Source organism: Thalassophryne amazonica, chromosome 17 (assembly GCF_902500255.1).
Source record: "Thalassophryne amazonica chromosome 17, fThaAma1.1, whole genome shotgun sequence".
Classification (NCBI taxonomy): Eukaryota; Metazoa; Chordata; class Actinopteri; order Batrachoidiformes; family Batrachoididae; genus Thalassophryne; species Thalassophryne amazonica.
This window is the reverse complement of record NC_047119.1, coordinates 3,010,350-3,026,440: the sequence shown is the minus strand read 5'-3', so window position 1 is coordinate 3,026,440 and position 16,091 is coordinate 3,010,350. Positions and strand designations below refer to the sequence as shown.

The 16,091-nt window shown below is 43.5% G+C and overlaps 1 protein-coding gene across 1 annotated transcript in view; it reads right to left on the bottom strand.

The window, feature by feature from the left end:
• The window catches only part of adamts6 (ADAM metallopeptidase with thrombospondin type 1 motif, 6), a 169,174-nt gene that overhangs the window by 112,383 nt on the left and 40,700 nt on the right, over positions 1-16,091 (bottom strand). Inside the window, exons 9-10 of the mRNA XM_034191495.1 lie at positions 8,303-8,408; positions 5,943-6,089 (exon numbers count right to left, since the gene is read on the bottom strand). Of these exons, the coding sequence (XP_034047386.1) occupies positions 5,943-6,089; positions 8,303-8,408 (253 nt within the window). The remainder of the gene's footprint in view (positions 1-5,942; positions 6,090-8,302; positions 8,409-16,091) is intronic.

Below are 16,091 nucleotides of genomic sequence, written 5' to 3'. Positions count from 1 at the left end.
CCTGCTGAAAGATGAACCGTCGCCCCAGTCTGAGGTCAAGAGCACTCTGGAGCAGGTTTTCATCCAGGATGTCTCTGTACATTGCTGCATTCATCTTTCCCTCAGTCCTGACTAGTCTCCCAGTTCCTGCTGCTGAAAAACATCCCCACAGCATGATGCTGCCACCACCATGCTTCACTGTAGGGATGGTGCCTGGTTTCCTCCAAACATGACACCAAAGAGTTCAATCTTTGTCTCAACAGACCAGAGAATTTTGTTTCTCCTGGTCTGAGAGTCCTTCAGGTGCCTTTTGTCAAACTCCAGGTGGGCTGCCATGTGCCTTTTACTAAGGAGTGGCTTCCATCTGGCCACTCTACCATACAGGCCTGATTGGTGGATTGCTGCAGGGATGGTTGTCCTTCTGGAAGGTTCTCCTCTCTCCACAGAGGAATGCTGGAGCTCTGACAGAGTGACCATCAGGTTCTTGGTCACCTCCCTGACTAATGTCCTTCTCCCCCGATTGCTCAGTTTAGACGGACGTCAAAGCAGCAGAAATGTTTCTGTACCCTTCCTCACATTTGTACCTCCAGACAATCCTGTCTTGGAGGTCTACAGACTTCATGCTTGGTTTGTGCTCTGACTGTCAACTGTAGGACCTTATATGTAGACAGGTATGTGTCTTTCCAAATCATGTCCATTCAACTGACTTTACCCCAGGTGGACTCCAATTTAGATGTAGAAACATCTCAAGGATGATCAGTGGAAACATGAGACACCTGAGCTCAATTTTGAGCTTCATAACAAAGGCTGTGAATACTTACATACATGTTATTTCTTAGTTTTTTATTTTTAATAAATACGCAAAAAAAAAAAAACAACTTTTTTTCACATTGTCATTATGGGGTATTGTGTGTAGAATTTTGATGAAAAATTTAATTTCATCCATTTTGGAATAAGGCTGTAACATAAAAAATGTGGAAAAACTGAAGTACTATGAATACTTTCCAGATGCACTGTATGTACAAACAAAAAATGGTATTGTATGCACACCTGCAAGTAAAATTATCCTTTGTGAAACAGATATCAAAGATATTTGTGTGTGGTCACAACAGATGATATAGTAAATGTAATGAGTGGCAACACTGGATAGCAAAGCCCAGAGGCATTTTTGAAACCACCCATTCACTTATGGTGCAGTGCTTCTTTTTAATGTTGGCATCACAGTCACTTAGGGATATAAGTTTAATGAGCTTTAAGAAGTATTAAAAAGCACACCACAAGAACCAGCATGAAACTGTCCAAATAATCCATTATAAAATGATGCAAATCATCACTGCACTCCAAAAATCTCCTTTAAAATATGCTGCCGTTGGGAAACAGTGATCAAATTGAAATGATCACACAGTACGTGCTGTTTGTTTCAACCCGAAGCAGCATATAAAAGAGTGTTTTAAGTGGAATCGAAACGTTCCAGACCTGGAGCAGCAAATTCTCTCTCTCTCTCTCTCTCTCACACACACACACACACACACACACACACACACACACACACACACACACACACACACACACACACACACACACACACACACACACACACACACACACACACACACACACACACACCATCTCCTGTTCTTAGTTACTGAATGGAATAATCCTGTTTGGCTCTTGTTCTTCAGAAGACCCTCTGATCAGGCAAACCAGCCTCAGAGAGCCTGAAACTCTGTGCATTAAGAGCGAGCTTCACTATTTATTGGTTTGGAGGGACAGAAAATAGTTTCAGCACTGAGGCACTTATTTGATGTCGTTGCAAGCGCTTCCTATCCAGATCAGTGAGCCAAATCCATTAAACTGAGCAGAAATATCCTCTAATAAGTGGGAGCATCACTGATCCCTGATCTCTGACAACTCTGGTTGTAGTTATCTAGTCTTTGTGGATCTAAAATGGACTGCATTTATATAGCGCTTTTCCATCTGCATCAGATACTCAAAGCGCTTTGCAATAATGCCTCACATTTCCCCCAATGTCAGGATGCTGCCATACAGGCACCCACTACACACTAGGAGCAACTAGGGCATTAAGGACCTTGCCCAATGGCCCTTAGTAATTTTCCAGTCAGGTTGGGATTTGAACAGAGGATCGTCTGGTCTAAAAGCCCAACAGTTTAACCACTAGACCATCACCTCCCCTAACTAGTATCTAACTAGTATTGGAGACACTGACACCCAAGCTGGTTATGATTAACTCAACTGCCATCAAAGGCAAGTCCAATATCAAAGTCTATGCTCCTTGAGAGTTTAATCCATCCAAAGTGCGTGCATTTTAACATTTATAACCAACTGGCTAGAATAAACTATGACTGAACTGCAAGTGTATTCACAAACCATTCCTAAAAACCCAAACAAAGCACCGCATATTGCTTTAGCAAGCCGGTGAATCGAGGCCAACACCACCGCCAAAGCTGTTTACTTGGCACACAGAAGAGTGTGTAACATCCAAAACTCTGACTGAGGGAAAGAAAGGCAGGATAATTGGAGTTTACAGACAGAACGCTTTTGTAAGAAACATAAAAGCTAAAAGTAATAAAACCAAAATTAGAAAAGAAAAGCTCAAGACACACACAGATATAAATGGAGATCCAATGAAGACTAAGCAACTGTTGAGTCTGCTGAGTAAAACTCTTTTTTTTTTCTTCAGAAGACACCCCAAGCCAGAGAGCAACAGAATTCCAAAGCAGGCTCTTTGTGTCCCCGTTTGGATTTAGGAGCTGGCATAAAAAAAGACCATCTGTTCATCAAACATCTTCGAACATCAATCATCAGAAAACCCAGTCTGACAACCATGAAGCAACATTATCTGGATTCTGGAAGGGCTTCTTGAACAAAACATGAATGCACAAACAGACACAAAGCAGGCCTGCGCCGGCACCTCACTGCATGCTTGTGTATTACAATTTGCAAGCAGGACTCAGGTCTTTGTGATGAGTAGTTGAGCTGAAGTGTCATGAAAGAAAAAAATGCCCCACAAAACGTTGGGAACAGAGGAAGAAGAGTTTCTCTGGGTATCTGAAACCATAGTTCACTTTTCTGGAATCTGGTGTCCAACGGACTTGGTGCAGAGCCTCAAGGTATAATAGACACATTTATTTGCAATCATACTCACCAGCATATTTATGCACATGATGCATGAATATACTTGTGCGTGTTCAGGTAGAAGTGTAACAACTGCAGAGACAATCAAACTGCTGGTTCAAGTTATTATGACTGGTCTTTGCTCTGCTGAAGTACAGTGATGCAAGACTGCTGGTGCATTCTGAAGCTATTATTCCATCAGTTATATGTCCTCTGGTGATCCAGAAATCAATACAGTCATCATGTAAGATGCTCTGATTGCCTTATGGAGAATGGAGGAAGCTTTCTTGTTCAGTGATTGGACACAGCATGCAGACAAAACTCCAAAACAAAACAGCACAGCTTGCACATGGGAACATATGACTAACAGAACCAGTCAAGGCATAATATTAAGTAGGAGGAGTAACAGGAAGACAGACAGACAAAATGTTTTTTGTTTTTACTTTTGATACTCTGTGTGCTTCGTACCCTGTGTGCTGCTATATAATGCTGCTGGAACCTCAATTTCCCTGAGGGAGTCTTCCCAAGGGATTAATAAAGTTCTATCAAGACATATATGTGCGCTGGGGAGAGCCGGATTTGAGTGGGATTTGCCGAGGTCTGAACGCAAATGTGGCTACAATCTGGCTTGCTAAGGGATCATGACATCATACTTCCTCACTGCGTTCATGTGTTGACAGCATCTTCTCACTGTGCCGATATTCAGTGCAGCTGCAGCAGCAAGGACACCCAAACAACCATTTTTTTTCTGGCACGTTTTCGCCAGTAGAATATGCCGGGCACATTCTGATGTCCATATAAAAAAGCACACAGTCACGTTGTTTTTTTTCTTCAGGTTGACCTTGGCTAAATGAACAGCTGCACTGCATGTTGCTATATCGAGAGAACTGTCCTCTCTTTTCATGTGCTGAATTCACACCACATACTGGAGCTTTGGCCAGTCAGAAGCCCAGTCTGAAGCATCAGACAGCCACAGGATATATGAGTACATATATGAGATACATAAGTACTGTAAAAGTAAAAAACATGTAGAGGACAAAAGAATGAACAAACATGCAGCCACGGGGAAAGCTTTCCACCTGACATCACAAACTCATTGGACATCAGCTGACAAGGAATGCATTTAGAAAATGAGAAAAGGACTTTTGCAGGAGAAAAACAAACACAAATATCCAAAATTCGTATCAGTTCGTCATATGTTTTCTTGATTTCTCATGGGGTGGCAGGTGCTTAAGGTTTCAAACATTTACCCTTTTTAATTTTTTTACACCCCTATGCAGTAGTGTAAAGTGTAAAACGTGTACCAAATCAACATGCAGATCTGCTGTTTTCTTCTTCTTGCTTATGAAACTAGGCATTATCAACCAAACATTGCCTCCAGCTCACAGAATTAATGTTTTGGGTTAGATAGATCAGTGGGTGCAGGATTGGGCACTCGAGGATGGTGTGCTGCACAATTTGTGTGTGCACCCTACAGATGGACATAAAGCCCCAGCAGTGTATGTTAGCATTAAAGACACATCTTGGAGACAAAGTCAGTAAGGTGAGAGTGAGATGGTTTGGACATGTGGAGATGACAGACTCAGAGTATATAGAGAGAAGGATGCTGAGGATGGAGCCACCACACAGGGGAACAAGAGGGAGGCCAAAGAGGAGGTTTATGGATGTGGTGAGGGAGGACAAGCAGGTTGATGGTGTGATTGACGAAGATGCAGAAGACTGACATGGAGACAGATGATCTGCTGTGGCGCCCCCTAATGAGAGTAGCTGAAAAAGAACAAAACTTGGTGTAAGGGGCAGGAGTTGAATTCCCTGAGTGCCAGTTGTGTTGTTTTTGTTGTTCATTTGATTTTGTTTGTTGTTTTTTCTCTTTGTTTCCTGTCATTACATTCAGTAAGATATATACCCCCCCCCCCCCCCCCCCCCGCTAGCCCACTGTCCTATGGCGGCATTAGACTTTTTAAAAAATGCTCTTATGTATTTATAAATACAGAGTTGCATTAAGAGGTAAAATAACAGTCATTAACATCGCTCTCCTGACTTCTTTACATCAGTTATTTAATTTAACCAGGTTAGTCCCGTTGAGATCGAGACCTCTTTAGCAAGGGAGACCTGGACAATTTGAAGTGTCCAGTCCACCTAACCTGCATGTCTTTAAATGTGGGAGGAAGCCAGAGCACCCGGAGGAAACCCACACAAACACAGGGAGAACATGCAAACGCCACACAGAAAGGCCACAGGTGGGAATCGAACCCATGACCTTCTTGCTGTGAGGCAACAGTGCTAACCGCTATCCACCGTGCTGTGATTGCTAAAGTAGATACTGTGTGTTCCAGCATACATGGACCTGGCTGTATTCCCTTAATATGATCAAACAACAATAGCTTCCACTGAGGTTCCAAACAAGCCCGTGTTTATGTGACTGTTACAGCCAATGAAGTATCTGCTCCATTTGTGCACTTCAGGACTTCGTCTTCCTCGTCCAAGTCACTAAACAGTAAAGCGGTGGGTTGAGCCCGGGTGGCTGGGCAACACATTACCACCGGGGCCCACATTAGCTCCAACATCCAGGCCCACATTAGCTCCACTGTGGCGTACATATGAAGCACCCGCTTATCATGCGCAGCCACAAGGAGCTCTGGCAGGATCCTTAGTAATGAAATAGATGTGAAGAAGTGGGGAGTAACTTTTATGCAAGGTGGCCTCGCGGATCACCACAAGGGCCGGCCCGCGGCAGAAAGTCGCAGTTGAGAAGGCGGAAAGCAGGAACATAACATTTTTCTCTACTGCTCGCTCACATTCATCAGACAAAACCATCATCCACTTACTCCAGGAAGCTGGTGATGTAGTCCTTGCTGCAGGCAGACCAGGAGAAAGGGTTGGTGTTAGCCGTTATATGAGCGGCCATCAGTTTAGCCATCTCGTGGCCTTTGGTGCCGCAGGAATTGCCGATGCCATCATGGTTCATCCCGAAACTAAAACATACAATAAATAACACAGGAGCAGGAATGAACACAGCTGATCCTCATCTGCTGGAGGTTATCTGCACAGACAAAGCAGCCCAGCTGCAGGTTTGATTCCGTCTCTGGCTCTGGCAGTGAAGACAGACAGACAGCTGTGTGGAGAAGAGCTCAGGGTCAAGGGTCAAATTCTGCCTGCATCTAAGCAGAGACAAAAAAAAACATTCTAATCACTGCTCTGATGGCTGCCTGTCAATCACTGTGGGCAGGTCTGAACAGGCCGGGGGGGGTGAGGACATGTTGGACAAATCACATCACAGAACTCCACCAAAACCCAACTGCCTTCTCTTTAAACCTCTGACACTTTTCTTTTATCTCTTGCTTTTCACTGTGAGGATTCTTTCTTAGGTCTCTTCTCAAACACACTTAGATCCTGATCGATGACCTTTGAACCTGATCACTGAGCTTTGCTCTTGACTCCTGAACATAGCTCCTCATTACTGAATGTTGAGCCTGATCACCCATCTTTGATCCTGATTGCCGAGCACTGATCTTCACCTGTGAACCTGATCACTAATCTTCGATCCCAAAAGACTAATCTGTGATCTTCAAGCAGGTGATATTTTCATTTATATTTTTCATTGATATTTTCTGACCATCTTATGTTGATCCTGTAAATGCAATACAACAAAGCAGTGTCAAACGACATGACCCCCCCTCACCTTGGTGTTGATTCCTTTGATTCTGATTACAGAATCAAAGCAAGATAAAAAAAAAAGACCAAAAAAATGGCCATGCAAAAATCACCTGTGAAGCTCAAAAGTAACATGTGGGATGAATCAGGATCACAGACACATGAACAAAAGTAGGATCAGAATCATTTTACAGGTGAAAGGGAAGATCCAGATCATTGATCCAGATCCACACCAATATTTACTCAGTTCTTCTCCATCTGAAGGCCCACTTCTCCATGTCCTTCTAAGACATCCTGCTGACAATCAAACTAACAGACAGAAAGACAGACGGATGAACGGCATCAAAACCACAACCTCCTTGGCAAAGATTCAAAACCTTATCTGTGTGGATATCATTCGAAGGAAAATCTCACATTACAGCAGGAAGTCTGCTTACTTCCCCTCACTGCACAGATCAGCTCTAATGTATATAACAAACCCGACCACATCGCACAGCCTGAACCTGGTTTTCTACGGCTGGCGTTTATGACATTTTACCCTCCTCTGGAAATAAATCAGCACCAGTGAAATCTTACTGCAGTTTTTTTTTTTTTTACATACATCCTCTAGAAGCAGAGAATATTTTTACAACTGTCCCGCAACAGAAGCAGACACGAGACATAATAAAGGAAATCGCCATCTTGCTGAACCCTCGAGAGGGGAATGCACAGACTAATACATCATCATTACTTTTCTTTATATTCAGGAAGAAAAAGCCAGAGGTATGTGTCCTCTGACCTAAACGTAAAGAAACATGCAGAGATACCGTCTGCAGGAAGACAGAAACCACACAAACGTGAGCACTAACTAATGTTTGCTTCATCAAGAGGAATTATTCGAGTGCACGCTTCGTGACGGTGACAAGAAGCCTTAAACGTGGTGTGGAAAAAGCAAAAGATGACTTTTTCCACAACATGAAACATGACTCAGCTCGATATATTTGTACCAGACCATGATTCAGTAAGGTTGTTTAGCTTTTTAGCCAAAAACAGTTCAAATGTTCTGTGTCACCATAACGTCACAGCATCTCATTCATGACTGTACAAGTTCAAATCAATAAAAAAAACAGGTTATTAAGTATCTTTGCTCTGTGACTGCATTTTGTCGTGAAATATGTACCAAAATACAAGAAATAGCACCTAAAAATTTAAAATTTGGGGGGGGAATGCCCCCAGACCCCACTACGGAAGTGGAACCAAGACACATTCATGCACCCTTCCACCCCCCCTTTACAAAATTCTGGATCTGTCCCTGAGTGTAGCAGCTGTATTTTTTTCTTGTCTACGATGTGTTTTTGTTGGTATGTGAACTCACGATCTCCAGCAGGAGAGGCGGACACTCTGACCAGTCGACTGAAACCAGGGGTTCTGGTCTGAGTGGCCAAAGAATCTTTGGGTTGTTGGGGTAGTGAGGCCTATTGACTACCATATGCACAGCGCCTCCTGCTGGCCTCCGTCACAACAGCAGCATCTAAAAATGTTTGCCGGCACTTACTTGTGGCCAATTTCATGTGCAATGGTGAAAGCAGAGCCAAGGCCGATGTCTTCATTGATGCTACAACTCCTCTCAGGCTCACACATTCCAGCCACTGAAGCCAAGCCTGATGAAGACAGACAGACAGACAGACACACACACACACACACACACACACACACACACACACACACACACACACACACACACACAAAGATACAGACACAGGGTCAAGTCAAAGGATTTTTAGGAGTCATAAAAATCAGGATGTCATGGGTGCAGTGGTAGCCTAGGGGTTAAGGTGATTAACGTGCACCACTAGTTGTGGTCTGCAATATACATGGCTCAATTCCCAAGATGAGACACTTGTGTGTGTGTTTTATATATATATATATATATATATATATATATATATATATATATATATATATATATATATATATATATATATATATATATATATATATACACACACACACACACACATCCCAAGGCATGGTGGAAATTCCACACTATACACTATAGGACTAAAGGAAGAAACACAATTATTTTCATTTGTTAGAAGAAGCTATGGCAAGGTGGCACACCATCTGCTGTGTACCTACGGAAGAATGTGTGCCTTCAAACCTTCACTTTGCCCAATCACAGGGATGGCTCCTGATCGATTTGCTATATTGTACTATTGGTTTGGCTACTTTCAGTACTTGTATCAGGCTGATAATCCTGGTGGAAATCTCGAGTGCCAGGGGTATGATCGCTGATGTGCCAGTCAGCTGTGACTTTCAACGAGACTATAAAGGTGGTGATCAAGCTGAGGGAGTGTAACGCTGTAAGGACCTGTAACATCAGGAATGAACGTCTTTAGGTGTTTGGAGACGCTGTTCTCCTGTCATTGCAAGTAATCTTTGTTTCCATTTCAGGGGGCATCGTATATCTTTCCATCAGACTGGATGAAGGGATTTGTTGTCCCTTTGTGGAACAGAAATACTGAACACATGGACTGCAACAACTACAAGGGCAATGTATTCCTGACTGTGCCAGACAAGAGTATACTGTCACTAGGATTTAGTAGCAGCTGCTTGTTGCTCAGCAACCAAGTCAGTCTGGTTTCACAGAAAGAAGTCAACCACAAACTGCATCAAATCTTGGCAAGAACTCACTGGACATAAGCATGAATGTTGACAGGGCTTCTCTGTGGCCTGTGCTGATTTTCCCGTAGTGTCTGAGTCTGTTGATCAGGCTACTTTGTGAGACATCCTGAGATTTTGCTGGAGGCAGAGTCTCAGCAAGTTGCTTGAGATCAAAGCTGACCTGTGCACAGGTACCGTGAGTGCTGTGTGCAGCAGGTGTGGAGGTGCTCTGTTCAATACTTCCATTGATTGGGTGTTGGTAGGACAGTGAAGTCCAGCAAATTAGCTGCCAATACCAGTACTGATCTTGACATTGCAGATGTTGCTGTAATGTTTGTGGACTCAATGGATGTCCCAATTGTGACATTTGAGGAGCTGAGTGAAGAGTCCCAGTATCAAGAATAGAGTAGCAATTGTGCTGGAACCAGACTAATGTCCAGGCTCTTAATGACGTCCTGGACTTAGCCACCAGAAATGTGTGGTGAAAGTACTGAACTTGTTGAGAGAATTCACTGAACTCAGCAATGGCACTCGTGTCTCCGTGGGCTCAGTGTGTGAAGGAGAGCTGATGGAGAAGATGAAGAGAGCTTACAGAGTCACAATGCTGCTGGACAGAGGTGTTAGACCTGCTGTTATCCGAATGAACATCCAGGTCTTGGTGCTTCTAGCTGTGCTGTTGTGAGAATTAGCTGGTAGCCAGTGACCTCAGGTGACGCCTCAGTGTCTTTGGTCTTAGGTCTCTCCCCAAAAACTCTTTGGGTACCACAGGAATGGCTTTGTGTCAAATGAGCAGTTACTTGGGAGGTTCAAATGAGGTGTACTACTTGTGTTGTAAGGGAACATCAGCTACATAATAGATACGTAATTGATCATTTACATTATTATTAGGACAGTTACAAATACAGACACTCGGACTCCTCCCTCAGCTTCTCCAGTGATGCAACTGAGTTATCCACTAATTCCACAAAGATCACAGCATCGTCCATGAAATCAGGGTCCATACTGATCAAGAATAACAATGATAAACAAGATCTAATGTCACCAATATCAATGTGGCCTTTTACTGACATGCCACAGAAGAAAGAAGGAGTACAGATCCAGGAGGCTTCTCCTAACTTAAATACACGCAGTGGCACAATGTGCACACTTTACAAAGAGGGCGACACAAGGTTTGATGTCGACACCACACAGGTGCATATTTACACTTGTAACTGTGTAAATTGTGACTGCGTGGTCAGAAATGTGATATTTTCTTGAATTCAGGGACACTGCAACAGCTTTGGCAAAATAAGAAACTGCCAAGGGCCCTGAAAGAGACGGGGGCTCCCAGGAATAGATGACTATATTTGTGAGGACCCCCTTAAACTCTGTTGTCAGCTGTGCACAGTCTTGGAGGGTCTGAAATGGTTCATAATTTTAGGGCAGCAACCTTCAAAGTACCATAAAGTGCACTTGTCCTTCATCTTGTCCTTGTGCACTTGACCCCCCCAAACAATGGTCTGGACGCCTGCATGGACTCTCATCAGTTGTTGTGGTGTAAACCGTTCTGGTAGAATGACCTCAACAGAGGGTCACCCCTCTGACTGGACCCGTGTGAGGCGCCTTGAGGCAGCTTTGTGTGATTTGGCGCCAAATAAACTAAATGCATTAAACTGAAATGATCCTTCAGAACAGAAAGAGAAGCAAAGGGAGGAGGAGACGTGACAATCTGTTCCACCGAATCTGTCCCAGCAACAGAAAAATGCTTTGGTTGTGAATACCAACAGCTAGTTAGTCAGCTAGTTTATTTTGTCTAAACTAGTAATAAGGTATAAACAGCATATTATATCTGGCTTTTACAAGTCTTAGAGTGTAAACAAACAGCTGTGATGTCACTGGCTGTGTGTTTAGGGGTTCATACAGATCTTAAAGCCGCTGGGAGACATAAAATTGCAAGTACGTCTCTTTGGTTGAAGACAAGGATGATGGGTTTGATGATGTAATCTTGGGGTGGGGTGGGGGGGTGTAAGGCACCCCTAATGCCGCCAACCCCAACCCCCACCCCCCTGAGTCCCTTGAAGCGCCGCTGCTTGTATTTAGTTTACAGGTGCTTTTTCTGCTAAAAGCAACATGAATTCTGCATCTTCTTTACTAAGAGACAGAGAGAGAGAGAGAGAGAGACAGAGAGAGAGACAGAGAGAGGAGAGAGACAGAGAGAGAGAGAGAGAGAGAGAGAGAGACAGAGAGAGAGAGACAGAGAGAGAGAGACAGAGAGAGAGAGACAAGAGAGAGAGAGCGAGAGAAGAGAGAGAGACAAGAGAGAGAGAGAGACAAGAGAGAGAGAGAGACAGAGAGAGAGAGACAAAGAGAGAGAGAGAGAGACACAGAGAGAGAGCTCCAAGGTGGAAACAGGAGGAGCAGAGGGAGGGGAAGGAAGAAGGCTGACTACTCTACGATTAGTCTAAGAATGTGTGTGTGTGTGTGTGTGTGTGTGTGTGTGTGTGTGTGTGTGTGTGTGTGTGTGTGTGTGTGTGTGTGTGTGTGTGTGTGTGTGTAAGTTGTTTGCTTAACACTGGGGTGGACTGTGCATTATCTCCCGCCCCGTGATTACTCGATGACCCTAAAGGTCACAGATCTGACCTGGGAGCGTGATCCCCAAGAGTGCCGGAGGGGGGCAGCGAGGAAGCCAAGCAGATGCAGGGGCAATTAAAGCGAGCGGGGAATGTGACGAATGTGGTCAATCTGTCAAACTGGCCCCGGAGTCACAATATTACCTCCAAGATATACTGTGGTGCCTGCAGGGCCTCCACACAGATAGGATGACGACAGGAGGTTCAGGGTGGGATCGGGGCTCCATCCATCTCTCCTGCATGCTCAATAACACCACCTATAATTGTGCTTTTCCTTTTCGATGACGTCATTCGTCTGTGAGCACTCCTTGTGGGAGGAGTCGTCCAGCCCCTCGTCGGAATTCCTTTGTCTGAGAAGTTGCTGAGAGACTGGCGCTTTGTTTGATCAAAATTTTTTCTAAACCTGTGAGACACATCGAAGTGGACACGGTTCGAAAAATTAAGCTGGTTTTCGGTGAAAATTTTAACAGCTGATGAGAGATTTTGAGGTGATACTGTCGCTTTAAGGACTTCCCACGGTGCGAGACGTCGCTCAGCGCTCTCAGCCGCCGTCGTCAGCCTGTTTCAAGCTGAAAACCTCCACATTTCAGGCTCTATTGATCCAGGACGTCGTGAGAGAACAGAGACGTTTCAGAAGAAGTCGGTTTCAGCATTTTATCCGGATATTCCACTGTTAAAGGAGATTTTTTTAATGAAAGACGTGCGGGCGGATTGCAGCGTCGGCTCGCAGCCGCCGCGACGCTCAGCCACAGGAAAAACACCTCTGTTGGAAGCCTTAAGGACAAGTTGGAACATGTCCAGCTGTTAAACAATTTCTCATATACTCACTCCACTGAAAGCCATCAAAAGCCGCCTGGATTTTACAAATGGTTATCAACACGGAGGTGTTTTTCCTGTGCCGCCACACCGTGCCGGCTGCGTCCCAACGCGCGGACCCGTCCGCACGTCTTTCATTAAAAAAATCTCCTTTAACAGTGGAATATCCGGATAAAATGCTGAAACCGACTTCTTCTGAAACTTCTCTGTTCTCTCACGACGTCCTGGATCAATAGAGCCTGAAATGTGGAGGTTTTCAGCTTGAAACAGGCTGACGACGGCGGCTGAGAGCGCTGCGCGACGTCTCGCACCGTGAAAAGTCCTTAAAGCGACAGAATCACCTCAAAATCTCTCATCAGACGTTAAAAATTTTCACTGAAAACCAGCTTAATTTTTCGACCCTCCCTTATGTTATTGTGGTATTAGTACATGCTGAGTGACGTAAGTGCCTAGAGGGAGGGTCCACTAGTCCTAACCTCTTTATATTATTTGATGGTGTATATTAAAACCCCAAACTGATTTTAAAGTTCACAAATAACTGTAATACTTTCAAATAGTTAACAAACCAGATACAGTTTTGTTCAATTTACAAAAATAAAACATGATTCTGTTGACATACACCATTAATCACCTTTAATTGTACTGTTGTTGTTGAATTGAAAATCAAGAAATAATGATAATTAACCACAGTTAAATGTCACACTTTTGTCACACAATCCCTCTGTGTTTTCCAAGATGATTTTTTTGTCTATAAGACTAAATTAAAAAAATCAGATCAACAGGAGTTTATGAGCATTTACTGTCTTGTTTCTGTGACCTTGTCTCAATAAGACACAGAGGGCAGAGGGCAGCCTCTCACAGGGACAGAGAGGAGACATGCCCATGGACTGGCTGTGAGTCAAAGATTGTCTAGAGTTTGAAGAAAATCTGTATCTCCAGGAAGTGGTCAAATAAAGTCTCTGTGATGTTCTCTCATTGATCTATTAATAGAAACATGACAAAAAAAACAATACACTGGGACACACCGGCACGTACATTGATCCCAGAGGGTTAACCCTTGAAGTTGAACATTTCAGTCCAGCCCACTTTGGTCAATGGAAGGCTTTGTCATTGCAATAAGTTATATATGGCACAGTGGCTCTATTCTGGGACCTCCCTACTTTCCCACTTGCCTATGAGAAAAAGTCAAAATACCTCAAGCATGGGGAAGAGAACAGGGTAGGTGTCAGTGACAACAAAATGACACTGAGCAATCTGACAAGAGACAAATAAAAACAGGAGGTGCTGGCGTGTAGGTGGGTTGCAAAATAAAGCAGTTATACACTAAGCCGCTGAGGCTGTTTAAATAGGGAGCGCCACAACGGATGTGCCAATTTAAGGTGCATGAGAGGGTAAGTAAAGCTTGACTTCATGTGGCCTGTGTGAACTACTGTTATGCTCAATTTGAATTTGACCATTTCAGTCTTCAGCTATGTTTGTTTTGTGTGAAAAAGCTGAAGACATCATCGTATCCACTGCTGTTGGACATTTTATCACTGCTGTCTTTAGAGCTGACACAAGAATAAACAGGGACCAGCTCTAAACAGTCAAAGCGTGTTCTGAGCAGTCCTTCACACAGCACAATGCAGAGGACCACCGGTTGCGTAAGTACAGTTTAGCTGAAGACAACCTGAAAGTCCACGATGTGGAGGTGAAAATCTCTCATGAATTCCTCATGTGTTCCTGCTGCTTGTTGGACACATTGTGATTTCTTGCTGTTTTGAGCCTTTGTGGTGTGTTGTGTCCTCACAGTGGGAATCCCCCCCTTTGCATTTTCCTTGTGGCTGGTTTATTTGTTTCATTGTTTTGTTTCAAATTCCATCTCCACAAAACATAACAAGGTTTTCAACACATTCAAAACTTTTGCAGATTTCAGCAAAAACCCCTAAAATGTGCTGAAAACCACAAGAACTATTCACAATGTGGACAACGCTCGTGCAGCACTGTGCAAAGAAACTAAAGGAATATCCAACTTCTGGGAACATCTGGGATCACTATAAAAGGGAAAATCCAAACAACAAGGCAAAAACAGATGCACATGAATTAATTAGTTACTGTCAAAAAAGGAGTAAGTGGAGAAGGAAGACATGTCTGTTATGTGTCCTTCCTACCAGGTTGTGTGGACTAGTGACCTCTTTATTTGGGTTTTGGAAAGTAAGTGCTGTGAAACAATTAGGAAGAAATTATCTGATTGGCTTTTCCAGAATTTCAAGCCCTAATTGGCTCTTTATTAGATTCCTCTGTACCCAAGAAATACCTTATTTGAGTTTGAAATGTATTATTGACTTTAAATCCCATTAAATGATTGGAGCAGGGCTTCTCAAAGAAACACCCTATGAAACACCCTAACATACCTATAGGGCAGGTGAATATATATGTATGATCATGTGAACACTCAGCTGGTGAGCCAAATGTCACGTCCACCACATGAGTTATGGTCCACAGGACGCGGTGTCCTTTGGCGGACCGCTCACTGGACAGCTGGACATTCCGAGCTGCTGACGTGGACATGATAAGAGCACATGGCTTCATTCATGTCAGTTCATGACTTTACGTCTATGACCATGAGTCATATATAGAGGAACAGAAGGATCAGGCTTGTCTTGTCCGCACTTTATAAGAGGGATTAAATATTAGAAATTGCGGTGTGTGTGTGTTTTTTGTTTTTGGTGTGTGTGTGTGTGTGTGTGTTCCCCTCCACAGCAGCGGTGCGATGTGGTGTCACACTTGCCAGGTGTTTGCACTGTGTTTGTGCGTGCGCAAGCATGCATGAAACCATCGACGCAGTATCATGCTTGCCCGACTGTGTGTCCCTCCTGACAGCAAGTGGAATGTTTTGTGGTTCCCCTTTTTTGTTTTTTTGTCGCAGTTTTTCTTCCGGGTCCTGCTTCTTCACCCAACTTCATATTATGTGTGAAGGCAGGGCCATTAATATTGTTCCGTTTTATCCCCATTCATATGTGGAAAGGGAAATATTAAAAGGAAGTTCTTGTTACATACACTGCTAGCCTTGCATATTTTGCAGTGTTAAATTAACACTGGAGTGAGATGATGTGGGTCCTTTCAAAATTTTGTTAAATCAACTCTACCATAGTGTATATCAACTATATTAATGTTGATCAACTCGATTTAAGACTGTAACAGAATTAACCCCCCCACTGTCTTTGTGGTATTAATATTAAAACAACCAAACAATTGCACTTTTAAATCGGAACC